This window comes from Strongylocentrotus purpuratus, unplaced genomic scaffold, assembly GCF_000002235.5.
Source record: "Strongylocentrotus purpuratus isolate Spur 01 unplaced genomic scaffold, Spur_5.0 spur5_scaffold_3, whole genome shotgun sequence".
NCBI classification, from domain to species: Eukaryota; Metazoa; Echinodermata; class Echinoidea; order Camarodonta; family Strongylocentrotidae; genus Strongylocentrotus; species Strongylocentrotus purpuratus.
Genome location: NW_022145609.1, coordinates 11,802,469 through 11,825,075, shown reverse-complemented (window position 1 = coordinate 11,825,075; position 22,607 = coordinate 11,802,469). Strand labels below are relative to the sequence as shown.

General features: G+C 37.9%; 1 protein-coding gene and 1 long non-coding RNA gene across 2 annotated transcripts; one reads left to right on the top strand and one right to left on the bottom strand.

The window, feature by feature from the left end:
* Positions 1-6,612: 6,612 nt before the first annotated feature.
* Positions 6,613-7,430, bottom strand: LOC115928902. Its single transcript, XR_004066278.1, has 2 exons — positions 7,028-7,430; positions 6,613-6,980 (listed from the first exon to the last, which is right to left on the bottom strand). It is a non-coding gene; the product is annotated as an uncharacterized LOC115928902 (long non-coding RNA).
* A 5,349-nt stretch (positions 7,431-12,779) lies between these two features.
* Positions 12,780-17,958, top strand: LOC576363 (alpha-1B adrenergic receptor-like). Its single transcript, XM_776679.2, has 3 exons — positions 12,780-13,733; positions 17,768-17,784; positions 17,895-17,958. Exons 1-3 carry the CDS (start codon positions 12,780-12,782, stop codon positions 17,956-17,958), a joined length of 1,035 nt encoding a protein of 344 aa, XP_781772.2.
* The last annotated feature ends 4,649 nt before the right edge of the window (positions 17,959-22,607 follow it).

Below are 22,607 nucleotides of genomic sequence, written 5' to 3'. Positions count from 1 at the left end.
TACATTACATCAGTGGATGCGATGTCGGTAAAATTCCCTGCCTTTAAAAGGACACTTTTCTGCTCCTATTGAATCCTATATATGGACATTGCTTGTTTCTTCATGGAAATAGGCTAAAGTGGACAAATATTTAAGATACGTTTGATTTGATTGTAAAATATACAATCAAATATGTTTCATGAAACTAAGTATGGATTCTAAAATATATTTGATCATGTATATTCTGTTTTCTTTCGAAAAGCTGTGTGGAATATTCACCTTGAACCTGTTAAACGTATTTTTCATCATCAACAACAACAAATTATTTGATGAATTTATTGTTAGCTAATACACCAATAGGATACTTTCACTGCGGCAGTATGAAAGACATGTATAGTAGATAAAGATTTCTTACATGTGCTTATATTTTACATTTTTAGATATTGTACAACGATTCAATATGTACTGCATTGATATTACCTGTAAATATAAAGTACTGAATGTTACCGAAATAAAAGCATTTTGTGAGTGATTGTTTTTGTTCTCTTTACAACAGATGCCTGAACGATAAAACTCCTGATAAACAATAACGTAAAACGACACGCATGGAAGCTAATATAAGTCGGACTTCGGTTTACTGCGTGGCCTATTTTATTCGAGGGCGCGTGTGTTATTGGGTTTCTACAGACGTTTATCAATCAGAAATGATTATTTACGTCTGGGGACCGACCTTTAAACGTCACCATCCGAAAGACGTGACTGAGTTTCGAACCTGTGTCCTCGGCTGAATCAGTTTGTAACTTCCATCGTTAGCTTGATTACAGGCGCACGCCACGAGCCCCGTTGACTGGTGCGGCGAGTAGTCTACTCACGAGTTATTTTCTTGTTAATAGTGTATTTAAACTTGCAACATGTATTTACAGAGGTGATATCTAAAACACATATTTTAAATACAGTATTTCGACATGAAACTAACATACAGAACAGGATATTTTTGAGGATCATTTGTTTAACAAATTGACTAATGGACTATAATGGGTCAATAGCAGATGAGCAACCCGCCACATTAAATAATCATTCATTCATTCAATGCAACACACTACCTAATATAGATATATCGACTGCTATGAGAGGCATCGCTGTTCCTATAGGCTCAAGGGGACGTTACATCGTGATATGACCCCTCGGCGCGCCGGTTCCCCGAGAGCCAGTATAGAAACGGCTATGTTTCGAATATTAAAGCAGTCGATATATCTTTTATATACCGAATTCACAATAAATTCTACAAAGAATTCTTACCTTATCCTTTTCTTGAGTAAAGACTGGTCAAAACATCACAACAAATTTGAGACAATGTCTGTAAATCTTCGCTGGAAAGTTGCCCGAATGTTACGATTATTCGGGAATCGCATACAAAATGTTGTTGTTGTTGTGTTTTGAGTTATTGGCGATTAGTCAGTAATTTGACTATTGTCGCCAAAATACTTTACGGCACGTGTTATATCTCTCAATTTTGTATTTTTTATAAATATATTTATTTCATTTTATATTTATCTATCTTTTAAGATAATACCGAAAAATAATATCGTAAGCAAAACATTCATGGGCTTTGTTAGTGTTTCTTAACAGTACGTGCAGATTATTTGTTATATCACATACACACCATACATAAATATGTATATAAGATAGAACCTACACAAGCCTCTATACTCAATAATTTTATTATACCTTTTATCATTGTTGTTACTTTTTCTTATTTTATTTTCTTATTACAATATGTTATTATATTTTTAATGTACTGAGTGACGTAATTTAGCATATTATAATATTTTATAATGTTTTACTATTCTTATTTTATTTTCTTATTACATTATGTTATTATATTTTTAATGTACTGAGTGTAATTTAGCATATTTATAATATTGTATTATGTTTTACTGTTCTTATTTTCTTTTCTTATTACATTGTGTTATTATATTTTTAGTGTACTGAGTGTAATTTAGCATATTATAATATTGTATAATGTTTTACTGTTATTTTATTTTCTTATTACATTATGTTATTATATTTTTAATGTACTGAGTGTAATTTAGCATATTTATAATATTGTATTATATTTTACTGTTCATCAAGGGAGGTATTACTTCCTGATAGGGAACCGTTTCGTTCTGAGAAAGAACCGTGCGATAGCTTTTTGTACACTGGACTCACTCTTTTTTAAGTATTCCATAATTTTTTCCGGTTGGGATTCGTTAATTTCTGTTAAAAACATAGCCCTTTCTATAATATAGTTAGGGCAATGTACTAAAATGTGTTTTACAGTCTCTATTTCACTGGGGCATCTATTACAGAAACCAGTAGCATGAATTCTCAATCTGAGGAGATCCTGGTTAAGTCCAAGGACTCCAAAGCGGAGTCGATGAATAATTGTTGAATGTTGTCTCTCTAATGAACATATATATGGTTTATTAACATATTTTTGATATGTTTTCAAATACGAGTTGGTTTTGTTCCACCTTTCTTGCCAAAGGAGTTTGGAACTTGTAGTAATTAAGCTTTTCATTTCTGACATATTTAGATTATTATTGATTTCTATTTTCTTTACTAATGCGGCCTTTGCGTGGAAATCCGCCATCTCGTTCCCTTTTATTCCACAATGTCCAGGTATCCACTCTACATATATATCAACTCCTTTATTCTTTAAGTGAGTAGTCATGGTGAGAATTTCCAGAATAAAAGATTCGTCCTTCTGTTGTTGTAATGCAATAAGTGCACTCAGTGAATCACTAAAAATAACAACCCCCACATAAATATCTAATTCATCTACCCATCTGAGAGCAAGAATGGTGGCAGCCAATTCAGCCCTGTACGAAGAGGTGAAATTTGCTAACCTTTTGCTCCGATGTACAGAATAGTAAGGAACGTAAAAAGCAGCTGCAGAGGTCCCTCTTTCAGGTACTTTTGATCCATCGGTGTATATATGTAATTGAGTCGCCCATTTAGTATGTATGATTTCCAGGCCCCAGGCTGCTTTGCTTTTGTTGTGTAGGATGATCTGTTTTCTTTATTCGAGTACTTAATTCCGTTGACTCTGCCGGAGGGTAGAATAACCATGGTGGAAATGGGGAGTAGGTTATCGTTTCTATACGTTTCCCCAGCTTGCTTTGTATTCTATATCCAAAAGGTTTGTTTACATTTTTCCCCTTCAAGTATTCAAAATGCCAACATGGTTCAATGTTTTTCAACAACGGATGATTCGCCCATCTTTCGATGTTTTGTCTATATTTACTTGAAAGCATTTGTCTTCTTATATTCAAAGGCATTTCCCCCATTTCCAGCTGTAGTGATTCTAAGGAGGTTAAGGGCAGCCCACCTGCGCATATCCTCAGTACTTGGTATTGGACAGAGTCAATGGCTTTTTTGGTGGTAGCAGCTGCACTGTCATACGCCTCACATCCGTAATCAAAAAGAGACCTTATAAGTGCTCTGTACACCATAATAAGTGATTTCGAGGAACTTCCCCAGATATGTGGTTGCCAAGTTAACCTTTTATTAAATATAACCCCTAAAAAGCGATGAGATATTTCGTAAATTCGCACATTTCCATTCAGTTCTATATCAGGCGGTAGAACGGCATTCCAGCTTTTCGTAAAAAATACGGGCACTGTTTTGACAGGTGAGAGTCGAAACCCCCACTCTTCAAACCAACAAATTAAAAGATTCAAATAGTTCTGTATTTTTTCAGTAATATGTACAATGTTCCTGCCTGATGTCCATATTGCGCAGTCATCTGCATACATAGATATTCTTACATCTTGGTCTGTCGGTATATCACCCATCATTATATATAAAAGAGGACTTAAAACACTCCCTTGTGGTAACCCGTTATGCGTTTTATAAGTTTTAGATTCTGTATTTCCAATTCGTAATTGAAAAGTTCGTGCTCTTAGATAATTTTCTATATACCTCAGCATGTTCCCTTCTATTCCATTTTTTGCTAATTTAAAAACCAGACCCTTTATCCAAACTGTATCGAACGCTTTCTCGACATCCAAGAAAACCGCTATTACATGTTCGTTACAGTTTATGCTCTTTTGGATGTCGTTTTCTAATTGTACAATATTGTCCGTCACACTACCACCTTTCCTAAATCCACTTAAAAAATTGGGTAATAATTCATGCTTTTCAACATACCATTGTAGTCTTTCTTTTATCATTCGTTCAATTATCTTGGCAAAACATGATGTTAAAGAAATTGGTCTATAAGACGATGTATTTCTGGGATCTTTTCCATGTTTGATAATGGGGATTATTATAGAATGCTTTAGCTGAATTGGAATTTCCCCGGTTTTCCATATTAAGTTAATGATATTCAGCATGATTTCCTTGATTGCTTTTGGCAGATTTTCATAAACGACGTAAGGTATATTATCTTTTCCTGGGGCAGTCCTTTTTCGCAATTGCACTGCCTTTTCAAATTCTGTTATAAAAAAGGGTTCATTTATAACATGATCTACATTTAAAATATGAATGTCATTGTTTGGTGCCTTCGGTAATTCCTTATTAGTATCCCTGTCTTTTATTCCTATTTTTTGAAAGTAATTTCCAAAGGCATTTGCTTTCTCCTGATCGGAGACAATATCTTTACTATTTACAATCAATGTTGACATATTTTTAAATTTTTTTTTTAGTACACCATTCAGCCGTTTTATACAAGCCCAGATCTTAGATTCTGGCATATACTGATCAAGCTTCGTGCAAAATGCTCGCCAGTAATTTCGTTCTGCTTGGCGGAGCACACGCTGTGCTTCTGCTTTCTTTTTTAAGTACTCACCTACCTTTTCAAAAGTTATTTTCCGTGACATCTTATTACACATTCTATTTCTCTCTTTGATTTTCTCTGTGCATTCTTTGGTCCACCAAGGCACCGGATTTTTAGAGACATTTCTCCTTTTCGGTACAGTTTCTTTTATACACAGTTTTAAATATTTCATGAAATTATCGTATATTTCCTGTATATCATTATTTATAAGTATGAGATCATTTGTAATCATCTCTTCACATTTCTTAGCAAATTTTTCCAAATTTATATGTTTAAAGGAGATAAAATCATCTGCACTTCTTATTGAAGCATCTTTATATTCAGAGCTTTTCCCGTCTAAAGTTGTTTGGATATTTATTGGGAAGTTATCACTTCCAAAAAGGCTTTCCATGACTCTCCAAGTACTTCTACATGCCAGTGAAGGAGTGGTTATACATAAATCTAAGCATGACCGTTTTCCTGTTCGTGGATCCAGTCTGGTTCCTTCGCCAGCATTCAAAACAGTTAGAGTATGATGATTCACGAATTGTTCTATCACTTGTCCATTCTTGTCTGTTTTGTCATTTCCCCACATGGTACCATGATCGTTAAAATCGCCTACTATAATAACTTTATCATTTTTATTAACGTTTTTTAATAGCACATTCATAGTATATTCATTTAATTTCTTACAAGGATTATAAAAGTTCACAATTGATAACTTTCCATTTCCTGCGTGTATGTTTACTTGCTGTATTTCTAAATTTACATCATTCATTGGACCTTCATACTTGATTTTATTATGAACGTATATCGCACATCCTCCCCTCGCCTGATTTTCCCTATTTCTTGGAAGACATGTGTATTGTGGCGGACACGATTTCGTCCCCTTGGCTTGACACGGAATATTTGTCAGGATGCCCCGTGTCGGCCAGGCGCTCTCCGTCCGTTTGGACAAAATATATGCCCGTAGCTTGATGGCTGAATTTCTTCACTGCTCACGTCACGTCACAGGGCGTATATCAACAATCGTGCATCCTTCGACTGCAATCGGTCACCCCAATCGTTTTGCACAGCAACAGTCAATTGAACATCCTTCGAGCAATCAATCAATCATCTCTTCTTAATCACTCAATGTAATTTCACTGCTCTAAGAAATTAAACCAGAATATTGAATTGTAAGTCAAAAGGCTTTAATGCTCACCTGGTCAACAGGTATGATAACACGAGTGCAAACTTCAGGTTAGCCTCGGTGAGGCTGGCCTGTACAACGGATACAGTGCAGTGGAAAGCCCTAATACACAATCCTGCCCATCTTAAAAATTTCCCTATACATAACCGTATAAAAGAACAATTATGTCCTCGTTAGTAAAACAACACTTCAACACAACATTTCTGCTAATCCCATAAAATCTTCACATATAATCTTCAGTATAACCCCTTATTCCTGATTAGATCACTACTATACAAGTAATATCCCCAAAAGAAACATGATAATTGCACCAACATGATCAAAATATGTAATTTATGCTCATTTTCCTTCAGTTTGGTAATTGCTAAATCAACGATGCACCATATTGCTATAGCGCATGCTCGTACAACAGAAAATGCTTAACCTTCGTCCAATACTAAAGCCCTGATTTGTTACACGATTCCCTTCCCTCCCAAGCTTGGTCCCCAAGCTAACTTATCTCTAACTTATGCAACAACAACAAATCATAACATGTTATCAAAACAAATTAAAACTAAAATCCAAGTCTTTTCTGACAGTTCAAAATGGCTCTTTTCCAAAAGTGTTCAACTGTTCAAAAGTTAGTTCGTTTCCTTTCCTTCTCAGCATCCCTGGGCTCATTGTTCTTTCTCTCCATTGTCGTTCCGCACTTCCGTCAGCTCGACCAGTTGCAACACCGTCAATGCTACCTCCCGTCGTCCCCAAGCTCCGTCAGCTCGACCAGCTGTGACGCAGTCAGTCTTACTGCCCGTTGTCCCCAAGCTCCTTCAGCTCGACCAGCTGTGACGCGGCAGTCTCACTGCACGTCGCCCCCAAGCCTCGTCAGCTCGACCAGCTGTGACGCCGTCCGACCTACTGCCCTTCGTCGTCCCCCAGCTCCGTCAGCTCTACCAGCTTGTGACGCCGTCAGGCCTTCTGCCCGTCGTCCCCCAGCTCCGTCAGCTCTACCAGCTTGTGACACCGTCAGACCTACTGCCCGTCGTCCACCAGCTCAACCAGCTGTGACGCCGTCAGACCTACTGCCCGTCGTCCCCCAGCTCAACCAGCTGTGACGCCGTCAGTCTTACTGCCTGTCGTCCCCCAGCTCCGTCAGCTCTACCAGCTTGTGACGCCTGTCAGACTTACTGCCCATGGTCCCCCAGCTCCGTCAGTGCTACTGCCGTCGTCCCCTAGCTCCGTCAGTTCGACCACTCCACGCCATCAGCTATCCCACTTCTGACACCATGTGTGGCGGACACGATTTCGTCCCCTTGGCTTGACACGGAATATTTGTCAGGATGCCCCGTGTCGGCCAGGCGCTCTCCGTCCGTTTGGACAAAATATATGCCCGTAGCTTGATGGCTGAATTTCTTCACTGCTCACGTCACGTCACAGGGCGTATATCAACAATCGTGCATCCTTCGACTGCAATCGGTCACCCCAATCGTTTTGCACAGCAACAGTCAATTGAACATCCTTCGAGCAATCAATCAATCATCTCTTCTTAATCACTCAATGTAATTTCACTGCTCTAAGAAATTAAACCAGAATATTGAATTGTAAGTCAAAAGGCTTTAATGCTCACCTGGTCAACAGGTATGATAACACGAGTGCAAACTTCAGGTTAGCCTCGGTGAGGCTGGCCTGTACAACGGATACAGTGCAGTGGAAAGCCCTAAATACACAATCCTGCCCATCTTAAAAATTTCCCTATACATAACCGTATAAAAGAACAATTATGTCCTCGTTAGTAAAACAACACTTCAACACAACATTTCTGCTAATCCCATAAAATCTTCACATATAATCTTCAGTATAACCCCTTATTCCTGATTAGATCACTACTATACAAGTAATATCCCCAAAAGAAACATGATAATTGCACCAACATGATCAAAATATGTAATTTATGCTCATTTTCCTTCAGTTTGGTAATTGCTAAATCAACGATGCACCATATTGCTATAGCGCATGCTCGTACAACAGAAAATGCTTAACCTTCGTCCAATACTAAAGCCCTGATTTGTTACAGTATTCAGGAATTTGAAGAACTCTATTTTCCTGAAACCATGTTTCTTGTATACATATCAAATCATAGCAATTTTTATGTGTATTCAAATACTTTATAAGTTCTTTTCCATGCCCTAGTAATCCCTGTGCATTCCATTGTAGTATGAAAAACAGTATCATCAATGTTTTAAGTATTGTTATCAACATTGTTAGCACTACTTATTTGCTGCAGCGATCTTTTCACTGCGACCAGAACTAAATTATTTATTTCTTTGAGAGTTTTGCCCTCTGTGAGTGAGATGATCAATTGACATATAAAGTCAATTATCTGATCATCATTTGCTGTAGCTATAAAGTTCATGGGTACAGAAGGATTTTCTTTCTTTTCATTGTCTTTTTTTGAAGTGATTGTTGTGGAGTTTGTTGATGTTGTTGAAGGATTTTGTGGGATTTTTCGAGGGATTTTCGAAGGATGTTTTGAGGTTGTTCGAGGTGGTAAGACATTTTGATTTTATGGGGTGCTGGTGGCTGCGGGAGGTACGTTTTGTGTGGTTGCAGCGATGGCATATGAGCCAGGTATCGCATCTCTTGGTTAAATTTGTGTGTTTTCTTGTTCCTCTTTCCTCATTTGGGAGGTTTGTGTGACAATGTTAGTTTGAGGGGGATTTTGTTTATTTGTCCATATTTGTGATGCTTGTGCATATGTGATTTTTTCTGTGATTTTGATGTGTTGTACTTGTTTAGCTTTTTTTGCTTGTGTGCAACCATTATAAGCAGCAGAATGCTCGCCTCCGCAGTTTACACATTTCGGGGTGTCTTTTTTGGCGCACTCCTCAAACTTGTGGCTTTCGCCACATCTAACGCATCTCATGTTAGACCGGCACGCTGCTGCCCCATGCCCAAATCTTTGGCACTTGAAGCACCTGACTACTTTTGGAATGTATAATTTTACCAACTTTATTTGGTAGCACATCCTTGTCTATGTTGGTAGAGTGGATGTACTAAAGGTCAGGATGACGCTTGTTAGAGGAATCTGCTTTGATTCGTTTGTTTATTTGATCTTTATCTTCTCCATTCTTCACGCTTTTTGTCATTCTTTTAACCGCTGTTACCTGTTGCGTTCTTAATTCAGACAAAATTTCTTCCTCGGTCGTAAATTACCCCTTTGGCGCCTCCTGCACCCTCGGTCACTTTGACGGGAATATTCCCTTTATTATCCAACTGTAGGATTGCTCGAACTTGTTTTATGTTCTTACACTTAACTAGTAATCCAGAGCTAACAGGTTTTATGAATTCCACGGGACTAACACACACATCTTTAATCGCTCGTGCGATTTTTATGGGACTCATATCTTTTAAAGATTTATTTTTGTCTATTGGGGTAATGAACAGTTTAAAATCTGTTTGCTTTGGATCTTTGCCAGGAGAAGGGGTTTGATAAACCGTGGTGTTTGAGTCTGATTCTGATGTTTTAGTGTTTAAGTTTTCTACCGCTACATTTTCTTCTCGTCTTCTTTTTTGATTAGGTTCTCCTTTCCTAGGTCGATTATGAGTAACTACTCTGAACACGTCATCACTTTCACTTCTCACAGACAGTTCCGGCTCAGAGAGAGCCGAAGCCGTCGCCATGATTGGCCTCCCAGAAAAGGCGGGAAATTTGAATGCCGTCGTACGTGCTATATTAGGTTAGAAGGTGCAGGATTGTGTTAGAAAGCCCACAAAATAATTGTTTACCTACAGAAATAATCCAAATTTATAAATCTTTCCAAATGCTACCATTTGAATTCCAAAGTACGTTTCAAAGATAATTCCAAATATTTCGGTATATTCCGAGAGAGAACCAAAGACACGTCCGTCACACGTGGCAAACGTGTTAGCCCTGTATGATATCCGCGCTCGCACAAAGAAACTTTTTACACGTAAACCAATGGGGATCTCATCAAAACGTATTTATGCGGCCCGTTACCATGGGCAACAGAAATATGTTTTTAAAAAAATTTAAAAAAATATTGCCCGGTATGCGGGCATGCGGGCATCTTTTAAAAAACTATTGACCGGTAGGCGGGCATGGCTAAAATCACGACTCCGATATCGACCAATCAGAAGACTAGATTTATTCAAAATACTAAAGAGAGGTATATAAAAAAAAAACTTAAGCATACACGTCCTTTCGAACAGAGCAATGCTATCGGGATTATGGTTTCTCACCATATGATATTATTTTTTTTCGAATTCAATGCTAGTCTGAGAGGATTTGATGTTGCTGAGGGTGTAATGATAAAAACATTGTAAAACGCATTGATTTTTTAAGCAATATCAATTTACTACATAAATATGTAGTCTATTATACCACTACTATTATTATTATCATTATTAACATTATTATTTTTATTATCATTATTATCATTAGTAGTAGTAGTAGTAGTAGTAGTAATAGTAGTAGTAGTAGAAGTAGTAGTAGTAGTAGTAGTAGTAGAAGTCGTAGTAGAAGTAGTAGTAAAAGTAGTAATAGTTGTGTGATTATTATCTGCTCGTAGAAATATATAAAGAATATATATTCAAGGGTAAGTATAATTACTTTATAGAGCAAGGGCATTCGGGCATGTGGATCGAGACAACCGTAATCTAATAATATATTGCTTTTCTACCTTTACTTTATGAACTTCAAAAATACCGACAAAAATAAAGGTCGAGTAAACCACCGAAAATCAAATTTGAGAATTGCACAAGCTGTACAGATATAAGAAATAAAGAACAAGAGTAACGATGGAATATTATTTAGACAAAGCAAACCGAGGTTGATTTAGAAAATTATTGATATTATGAATATTGTTGAAGTCAAAGAATTGTTCTTTACAGCACGTTTCTTAAAGTCTCTCGTCCTTAAGAGCGAATCGTGATATAATCAATATTGAGATGATCGCTTACTTCGGTCATGATAAAGGTACGAGCTTTGTTACATTGACATTGTAGACGTCTTCACAAATTGTTTTCTTTATACTATTCAGCCCCAAATGATAGTTAACATTTCATTTCCATACCACTGTTTTTCATCTTAGAATATATCTTTTGTTATTGCTATATTGCATGTATCATGTGTATTGATTATATAATTTTCTCCCTATTTTCAACATGAACTTGCATTTTCTTTAATAGTGTATGTTCCTTCATAACACTACGTAGAGTGATGAGATAATACAAAAAACAAAAAAACACATATATAATTATACCTCTATCTGCGGTATTTTACTTTATTTAAGTACTTTACCCGCATAGTGGTCATTAAATAACACCCCCAATCACAAATGGAGAGAGAGGGAGAGAGACAGAATAAGGGAGATAGAATGGGCGATATGGAAAGAGAGAGAGAGAGAGAGAGAGAGAGATAGCGAGATAGAGAGAGAGAGAGAGAGAGAGAACGGGAGAGAGAGAGAGAGAACCTATCAACTGTAAATTATTTAGTAAGCTTGAGAAAAATGTGGGTTTTTTAAAAATAAAATGTTCCGAATTTCATCAGAAATCGGGCAATTTGATTATAATGTATTCATTATTTATTTCATCAGATTTTATATTTCGTAGGAAATGTATGGAGTCGTACGAAAGAGGAAACGTCGAGGAAACGCCTACCTATCGTCGTTCCGATGTTTACCAGACGGCGCGTTGACTGTGACTTGATAATTATTCTTTATCAAGTTGCATATTGCATATCTAGCTGATGGGGTTGTTTCTTTAAATTGATTTTTATAATATTTACCATCATTTTAGTGGCGTTTCCAGGACCGTGGCTTTGGGCGATTAGGTGGAGGAGGGGGGGGGGGGGGGGGGGGCGGCAAAGCTTCTGATAAGCAATAATTTCAGAAGGTCGTGCCATTCTGATGATAGTGGACTTTTAAAGAAAGCAGCTGTAATGCATTTTTTCGTACCACCAACAGTTTTATTGTGTTTTATATGTCACATATTTTTGAAAAATAGATAGTTTTCATTTTCTTCACAAATTGATGTAACTGCCTAACATTCAATTATCCTTCTAACGTGAAATATGACTAAACATTGGCTGAGTGTATTTAAAGGATCATTTTACTCCTCCCGCCGCCCATTTTTTTCAAAGAACTATTTTTGCAATCCGCAAAATGATTTTCGGCTTACTTGTTGGCAGGTCTGGCTGACAGCCTGACACCTACCCTTAATCTCCATTTGAATTGTTCCATAGATTCTCAAATCATGCATTACTACCAGATTAGTTAATCAGTACATTAATTACTATAGCTTGATACATTAGGTATACGATACCTCGCATTCAATGAATGAGATATGGTTTCGAGAAGAAAAAAAGATTGAGAGAAAAACGATTGCAGTTCGTTTCGAGGGCTCTCGGCGGAGAGGCTGGCGATAGATGCATTCTCTCTCTTTCTCTCTCTCTCTCTCTCTTTCACTCGATTTCACTCTCTCTCTCACTATCTCTCTCTCTCCCTCTCTCTCTTCCTCTCTCGCTCTCTCACCTCTCTCTCCCAAGTGTCTTTTAGTCACATGATCAGCGATGCCAGGGCTGTCATATTTTTGCTTGCTGTGTATAGTCTGAGATACTATATAAATGAACGACGCCACCTATTCCAAACCACAAGTCTTATCTTTCTGAACGTCATCTCCTTCTTCATCTCAGAGCAAGATCATCCAGCGAAACTGAATCTTTTTATTTTACTTGCACGTTCTTTTTTTTTGCATGATCAGTTGGCTGTAAGTACAAAGCGATACATCATTATCACAAATTGTTTGAAAGACATGTCGCTTATTAACGTCACCGCATCCATGGCCCAATCTGACACCGTCACTGAGTTTGTAACTTCATTTTATTTCGAGACAACGGATATCGTTTCAAGCGGGGATCTTTCCTCTGGACCAACCATTCCTTACAAACATCGTATCATATGTAGCTCTTTGCTTCTCTTTGTAAGCCTGTTGGGCATAACAGGGAATAGCCTCGTGATCCTTTCTGTCATGCTCTCTAAGAAACTGCAGACGCCCACGAATGTTCTTGTCATCAGTCTCGCCATTGCAGATTTTCTGACATGCATCATCATTCCTCTACAGACGGCTATGCTGCTCAGTCAGTCCGACTGGCCACTACCAGAGGTGGTCTGCAAGGCTGTTGTCTATGTCTCCTATGCGACTCTATGTTGCAGTGTGCTAACCCTGACGGCCATTTCTATCATCCGCTGGTATGTGATCACACACTCCGTCCATGGGTACCATGGTATCAACACTCACCGCAGTATGATCCTCGTCGCCATCATCATCTGGATCGCATCCGTCATTGCTATGGTAACCCCTCCATCTCTTGGTATAGGATCTGTTGGCTATTCCGACTTCTATCGCCTGTGCTCTGTGACGGATGACAACCCATTACGAGCATTCTACGTTCTCATCCAAGCGGTCATATTGATCCTATCTCTCACAGTCACCGCCACCTTCTACATCCTCATCCTGCATTTCGTCATGAGGAGCACGACATCATTCCGCTCCAAATTCAGCGAGGATGAGGCACCGAAAGACCAGCAGGACAGACCGAGGAACACGGCTGGAAAAGGATCATCAACCGCCTCCAGTTTCAACAAGCGCGAGATCGAAATCACCAAAAACCTCTTCGTTGTCGTCTGTGTCTTCGTACTCTGTATTTTTCCACAAGGAGCAAACTTCATCATTCCTGGTGCTAGCATCTTTACCCTCTATTCGGGGGTAATCATGTCTCTTAACAGCTCCCTTAACCCTATCATCTATGGTCTTAAGCATCCCAATTTTAAAGAGGTGTTCCGTTGTCTACTTACTTGCAAGGTATCGGGCATTCCGCAACCTACATTGAAGATAAAAGCAAAGAACATCACACGTACGACCATGCTGACACCGATTAACACCGGTTAAAGTAATATTATTGAATTCATTTATCCTTTAAATGAGCCCTTTCGAAACAGCCACCCCGCATTTTGCGGTTTGGTTCAATAAATTACGACTGAAAGCCCTAAAAAGATATACCAGATGCATGAGAAGAAAAAACAAAAATACCAGCGCGCATGGGAGTCATTTTTGTTGCCTGATTAAAACAATTATCTTTAAAAGAAATTAGTACTGTAGCACGGTTCTGTGTAATTGTTTAAACGGGTCCATTTTTTTAAAATAAAGCCCTAGAAAGATATGCCACATGCATGAGAAGAAAAGGAAAAACATATTTGCGCACATTGGAGCCATTTTTGTTGCCTGAATAAAAAAAATATCTTTAAAAGAAATTTATCACGGTTCTATGTAATTGTTTAAACGGGTACTTTTTTCAATAAAGCCCTAGAAAAATATACCAAATGAATGAGAGGAAAAGGCACAAACATCTGCGCACATTGGAGCCAATTTTGTTTTAAAAATATATTTAAAAGAGATTATTACTGTATCACGGATCCATGTAATTGTTTAAATGGGTACCTTTTTTCAACAAATAGAGAGTCAAAAACAAGAGTGGACTCATGATGGTGACCACACAAAAGTTGCAAAAATGTTGCCATTTGTATTATGATTCTTGATGCGTATTTTCAACAACATAATATTTGGTTTGAACCCCAATAGTCTTTTTGGTTTACATTATTTATGTTACTTGGCGTGTATTCGTACTTTTCATAAGGTCTATGTGGCTTAATTAATCTGTTTCAAAGTATGAAATTCTTGTTTTTACTTAAATCACCCGATCATCCCTTAGAGACAACAATGGGTTATATTACAAATAATTTCACTGATTTTTGTAAAAAAAGAAAATATAATGTGTGGCATAAATATAATGTATGACATCTATATGAAGACAGAAATTAGTAGATATAAATTTAATGATTATCAATTATTATAGAATGCAATCACAATTCTTTCTCACGCACGGAGAATACTAAAGAAACAGTAACAATGTGTTGTCTATTTTGATAAACATTTTGAAAGATGGTCGGATGTAATTCTAATAGCGTGTTATGTTGTGACTTATGGGTCAACATTTGTACATACACTGTGTGGATTTCGACAATATGGACAAAAGTATTGCTTTGGGGAATCAGTCCATATAATTATTATTTCTTATTATAGTGTGTATGTTTGTAGTTTAAACACCATGAAAGTTTATGTTGCCCTATAAAGGCTTGATAATTTGAATGAAGAAAAAATCAGTCGAACAAAATGTATCATTACTAGCAATTCTTAATCTTCGCATTTTCGTGATGTGTTATAAGTATGGTGAGAACACGGGTAGGATCGAATATCAAATAGAATGGTTTGTAATTGTAATGTGGTGTTTACAGTAGTGAGTATTAAATAAGATATAACATAATTATGCCATTAGCGAGCTTGTAATATTGACGATTAATGTCAAGGCTTTATCAATCTAGTACAATTGAGGTATCTTGAATCAGCTGTTTTTCGAGCTAGCTATTTGGATACGTTTATAATATGTATGTAATGTATTATGTTAATAATTGATAAGTAGAATCTAAAATACGGTGTTAGATTTTCCTCATGTGGCTATGTAATATCAACATATAGGCAGTTCACAAAATATAACCAAAACACAAACAAAAAACGATCGCACATGAGGCAGTTCTTCGCACCTTTTTTGTTGTTACAAGTTTACGTCAACTCATAGTTTTCAGTGTTTCAAGCAATTAATGTGAAATAAATTCAAATTTTGCTCAACTCTAAGTTTCTTTGGGTAAGCCCTTTTGTACGACAAATCAATACATCTGTATCATATAAATATGATAATAATAACGTTTTATTTACTCAGGGTAGCCACTTCAGTTATGAAACTGCTCTCACTATGAATATGACTGACAAAGAAAGCGGACAAAATATACAGTTCCTCAGGTAGACAAAGGAACATCCCTTCACTGCTATTATGTAAAAATGTTTCACATGCATATTCACCTGTTCTACACATTTTTACATAATAGCAGAGAAGGGATGTTCTTTTTTCTACCTGAGGAACTGTATATTTTATCCGCTTTCTTTGTCAGTCATGTTCATAGTGTCTTCCAGCGGGCCCTGCATAACATAATATGTTTTTACTACCCTTCTCCAATCTACTATGCTGAGCGCCTAGCTAGAAAGCAGAAGGGTCCAATTATGTTATAAGTCTTTGGTATGACTCGGCCGGGGTTCGAACCCACGACCTCCCGTTCATGAGGAGGGCGCTCTAACCACTGAGCCAACATGAGCCACCATGACCGGTTTAGCTAAGTATTAGTTTGTGGGCACAACACTTGTCAGTCGCTGTGCGTAACAGTAGGGACTTTAAGATTTGCGTAGACTGATACGTGTGACGTCCATTCAAGGCAGTGCATTAAAAGGACGTCGACCGTAGCAATCCCCATCGTCTTCGTGCGAATCTAAAAGTCCCTAGTGTCTGCACTAAGTATGAGACCAGACTGACATACTGCATAGACTGTGTACTCTTAGAGCGTGTTTATGCTCAACTTTTGAAGGCAGAATGAGCGATTTGTAACGCTCATCGTAAACGCTCATCGTAATCGCAGTTCCACTGTTCATGCTCACTTCTCTGGCTCCTCCAGGCAATTCTCCTTGGGTGGCCTTCAGCTGGATTCGCAAACCTGTGTGCGCATGCTACGTAGACCCACTAGAGATCAGTGCGTTGACCCCATTTAAACGCGTTTGCAAATTGTAAACGCATCTTTTTGTGAGTTTACGATCGGCGATCGTGATCGCCGTTTTTCGGTGATTCTACAAAAGTGAGGATGGACGCAACCGTGTTTTAAACTAAACGCGTAACAGATGCCTGATTCAGGTCAGAAAAAGTGAAGCATAAACACGCCCTAAGTGCTCCGGACACAGCCATAGACAGACAAAGCTAGGCTCTGCTCAAAGCTTTAAGAAATGTCAAATTAGAGTATATGCCTCACGACTAGATTAGAAGAAAAACTAATCAGCACAAGAGGAATCGACGTGGAAAGGGCAGAGTAGTAATTATAAAATCCCCCTTGTTATCGTGGTGATTATAAAACTTCCCTTAAATTTCACTCCTTTTCTTTATGAAGATCCCGTGTTGAACAAAATACCTGGAAAGATGGGCGTAGTGTGTGTGGGTAGGTGTGATGCGAGAGAGAGAGAGAAAGAGAGAGAGAGAGAGAGAGAGAAAGAGAGAGAGAGAGAGAGAGAGAGAGACGGCTGGCCATACGATCTGTCATAGTACGCTCGTTTATACTGAGGTTACGGAATGAAATTTCCAGAGAAGTTTCTGTTTGAAATAAACAAAGTTATAGACATTTTAATAAAATTTCTCCAAATTAATAATATGATACATTAACTAATTTAAGGTACTAACACAACATTTCGGTTTCCAAAGGAACCGTTCATCAATGTTATGAAATATTGAATTAAAATAGGCTTGTTACGGAATGACATAGAAAATCAATTTTGAGTAATTCCGTAAAAAAGTTAATTAAACAAATTTGATGAATAGATAACCTTCCCATTCAGGAAAATTAGCGACGTTAATCACAGCGGTAAAGCCACATTGGCACGTATCCCCCTCTCGATCCCAAGGTGAAAAAGGAAGAATTGAAGTTAAAGACAGGAAAGAAACAAATGGACACATACAAAACACTATCTAAACACTTTTTACATTTTTGTAGTTAGGTTTAATCCTATACTTTCATCGATATCTTTTGACACAAAGATCTTTTTATTGGTCATGACGTACATCTATTATCAATTTGTTTTTTTAGAATGTTATTATTCCTTTTATTTTAATGTTTCAGTTTGTTAACGTTAATGTTTTACTTCATGTTATTAATATCATACCGAGTGCATTATCTGTTTTATTCTATAGAGGAATCAATCTGTAGGAATTTGTAAGCATAGCATTGAATTTTGTTTTAGCTGTATAGTTAAGCGCAATGAGAGAATGGTCTATTTTGCGCTTTAAAAGTCCATTTTGATCATTATTATTATTTCCACGAAGCTTATTATTTTTTCAATATGGGAAAAGTGCTTGTCAGGTCTTTCCTTTCATTTTTCTATTACATTGAAGCATTTTTTTGTTTTTACATTCATCACGACTTTTACTTGTAGCAGCCAGTTTTAAAGATTCATATAAAAACATTAACCACCCCTTCCCCTAAACAAAGGACTCGATATCTCTTGTTGGCACGAGTAGACCTTCCACATCAAGCTCAAACAAAATCGATAATTACTGCCAGATGTCTCTGAGCAAATATCTATTCAGGAAGCAATTTTCATGTATGAACGGCTAAATAATTTTCTTATTATTACTGATATTTTGCCTTCCTGTAATCTTTTGATTACAATGGCAGAAGTAATTTCAAAAATATTATTTTCAACATTTGACATTCAATTTACCCGCTCATCTAAAATAATTTAGAAGACAATACTTACAATGTACATGTATAATGTCTCCATAATGATATTCAATAAGGTCTTAGGTCCACACAATATCTTGAAAGGTTCTGATTTCCTGTAACGGGGAAAAGGCAAAACTGATCTATCTTTTTTTCAAATTCGATTTAAGGTGAAAAGAGTTTCTGACCCAAAAGATGAAGGGTAATTTAATTTTGTTTGTAATTCAATAAGGTCTTAGGTCCACACAATTTCTTGAAAGGGTTCTGATTTCCTGTAACGGGGAAAAAGAAAAACCGATCTATCTTTTTTCAAATTCGATTCAAGATGAAAAGAGTTTCTGATGAGTACAAAAGATGAAGGGTAATGTAATTTGTTTCTAACGGCGAAAAATAATTTGTCTTTTTCTTTTTTTTCTCGTCTGATTTCAGGTGAAAGAGTTTCACATTAGTTTTTACGCATGCGCTGTGTGAGGTAGGCCTCAAGCCAGTCTCATAATTATTACTAAATACAAAATGACAGAAACTTTGTTCAAATGTTTCGCTTGCCTCCTTTATAAATCCATGCAGTATCTGGACATGGATTAATACTCATTCGTGCATTTTCATTTATATTAAAAAAAGGTTTGAATTTATATTTTCATACCTTACTTTCATGAAAGTGTTTTTTTTGTATTAGTAAGCTCTTGAAAACTATAAGCAACTTCTCTTTTTAGTCGTCAATGCCAATGGTTTAGATAATTCGCAGTTTTCAACTAATCAATACAAATAGCAAAAAGTTAAAAAGTCGATTTCACTTGTAACCTGTAATACAAAAAAAAAAAAAAATTACTAGTTAAAGCCATACTGTTCTAGAAGCACTACCTTTAGCGCCATCTCAGGTCAGCTGTAGCAGTATGGTCCCGTAACTCGCTGGGCTGTTGGTTCCACTGTACTAGTGTAGAGTTTAGTGGGTTACGTACTGTTGGCCAGTTGACCATGAGATGGCGCTGTGCAATAAAAAAATACGCTAGGGCAGAAAGTTCATCAGTTCAGTATCACCTTCAAATGGCTTCTAAAGAAGTAACTCAACTGTATCATTTCAATTCAAATTTCAATTTAAAATCATTACAGAAAATTTGGTGTAGTGCACTGACGATAAGAATACGACATGAGCATGATGAATCGGCTTTAATACTCTCAAGGCAACATCACCAGACCAGTTGCATCAAGCAGGCGCGGATCCAGGATTTCTTAGGGGGGGGGGGGCCCAAATTTGAAATTTTGCGAGCCAAATATTGGTACGTAATGGTGACCAACAGTGACATAATGCGGGGGGGGGGTCGGTGCAGGGAGGGGCGAGTTTCCCCCTCCCTCCTCCGCGAAACGCGGAAGCTTTGACGTTTTATTAAATTATTAGAGAAAGAAGACGATTCGTTGTACCGTTCTCGAAAAAAATTCTCGTCTGAATTAAGTTTTTCACCTCCCGCGCGAAGCGCGGAAAATTTTACGATTTATTTAACTATTAGAGAAAGAAGACGGTTCGTTGTAGAGTTTTCGACTCTTAATCCTCGTCTGAATTCAGGTTCCCCCCCCTCTGCGCGAAGCGCGAAAGCTTTGACGTTTCATTAAAATATTAAAGAAAGAAGACGATTCGTTGTACCGTTTTTGAAAATAATCCTCGTCTAAATTTAGAATTTCCCCCTTCCGCGCGAAGCGCGGAGGCTTTTACGTTTCATTAAATCATTCGAGAAACAAGACGATTCGTTGTACAGTTCTCGATTCTAAATCCTTGTCTAAATTCAGTCCCCCCCCCTCCCGCTCCTGCGCGAAGCGCGGAAGCTTTGACGTTTCATCAAAATATTAAAGAAAGAAGACGATTCGTTGTACCGTTCTTGACTCTTATTCCTTGTCTGAATTCAGGTCCCCCCTCCCGCGGAAGCTTTTAATTTTCATTAAATCATTAGAGAAAGAAGACGATTCGTTGTACCGTTCTCGACTCTTATTCCTTGTCTGAATTCAGGTCCCCCCTCCCGCGGAAGCTTTTAATTTTCATTAAATCATTAGAGAAAGAAGACGATTCGTTGTACCGTTCTCGAAAATAATCCACGTCGGAATTTAGTTCCCCCTCTATCCCGCGCGAAGCGCGGAAGCTTTTATGTTTCGTTAAATCATTAAAGATTCGTATTATAGTTCTCGCCTCTGGATCCTCGTTTGAATTCAGGTCCCCCCCCCTCCCGCGCGCAAAGCGCGGAAGCTTTGACGTTTCATAAGATTAAGAGAGAAAGAAGACGATTTGCTGTACCGTTCTTGATTCTGAATTTCAAAGATATCCTTTGTCTGCTCCTTTTTCTTCCTACGCCCCCGCCTGGCTACGTGCCTGCGGTCCGATAGACATATTTTGATACCTTGTCCGACCCCGCAAGCTCAGGGGTTTAAGGCAATAACTTACGGTCAGATAAGCATTCAGGGGCCCGCCTTAGGGCCCCTGGTGGGGTCGAGACGGCGGAGCCGGCCCCGGAAGCTCAGGGTTTTAGGCGTTTAACTAAGGTCCGATGAGCTTTTTTTTTGTATACCTTATTTTTTTTGTGACACTGGCAGGACACTATTGGCGTGGGGTACAGGGGGCAGAGCCCCCCCCCCAAATCAGGGGTTTTAGGCATTAAATTACCGTCAGATAAGCATCTATGGGCCCCCGTAGGGCCCTATAGGTGGAGTCCATAGGGCCAGAGCCCCCGGAAGCTTAGGGTTTTAGGCATTTAATCCAGTTCAGATGAGCATATTTTAATGCCTCATTATTTTTTAACACGGGCAGTTAACTATTCTCTCATTTGCTCTCATTCTATTTTATTTCTCTTTATTACACTTTTTCAAAAAAAGTGTAGGGGGGTGGAGGGAGCTCGAGGCTCCCGATTCCTGCCGTACCTCGGGCCCTGACATGTAGGAATCTCAAGAATCATATTTCTTGCCTGGCTGTAAATTTAGGAATTTGTCATTTTCCAACAAACACATACAAACGTATAATTTACTAAAAAGTGAGAAAAAATCTCGGAAATTAAGTAATTTCAGCATTATTTGTAATCCACGGTTGTGGAATTAGAAATAACCACGTTTGAATTTGATTTCCCCCAAGCCCCCCCCCCCCATCAGTACGCAAGTATCTCCTCTTTTCCTTTTTTCTTTCCCTTTCCTTCCTTCTCTCTTATTTTTTTGATTGGGGGGGGGGGGGGGGGGGGGTCAACAGCCTAGGAGGCAAGGCTCTTTCGGCCCCCTCCCCCCCCCGATCTCCTTCTTTCCCCTTTTCTTTTTTCTTCCACTTTTTTCTTTCCCTTTCTCTCTTCTTTCCCTTTCCCTTCTTTTCCTTTCTTCTCTCTCTTTTTTTTTTTTTTTTTTTTTTTTTTGCGGGGGGGGGGGGGCCAAGGCCCGCTCGCCCCCCCCCCTGGATCCGCGCCTGGCATCAAGTAAGGGGTACACGTAGTAGAAATAAGCCCTCTCCCCAGCTCTGCCATTCCATCAATTTAGTGTTTTCTTTCTTTCTTTTGTATGTCATATCTGGCAGCCAACTGATTTTCATTAATTTATTTGTACCTCCTAACATACATTATTTTCTTTAAATATCCCCGAACAGAAAAGCTTCCTTAACCATTCAATTCTTTCACTTATCTCATAATGAGGAAATGCAGATTTAAAAAAAAATCAAACGTCAGTTCCTATTAAAAAAAAATTGAAATACGTGCACTAATAATAAATATATACCGAAATCTGAACTGGTTTCGTTGCACTCAAATGAATGTGCTATACCTAGTTTACATACTTCTCAGTTTAAGAACTTGTTTACATTAGAACCGAGAAGAGTATTTATAGTTAGACCTTTGAACTGTACCAATATCAATTTCAATCATTACATCTCACGCAAATACGAAAAGGCTTTAAAATATGTTTGGCCTGCAAAACAAGCCCCCGTCTAATAACATGGTTCATACCTCTGATTATATTTTAAATTAATAAATTGAGATTCATGATCAGGCTTTTCAAAGTAACATAGTTTTCATCCATGTTTAAATTAGATTTAAACAACATGTATTTCCTTCATCAAAAAATGAAAAGATCATGAAATATATATTTACAATGCTATGTAGGCAGGAAGTGAAATTTCCCTAAAAGCACGGGGCTCGTGGTGGGGTCGCCATAACAAAACAGCGACATACATGCAGTGAAAACATTCATATACCTTCCACTA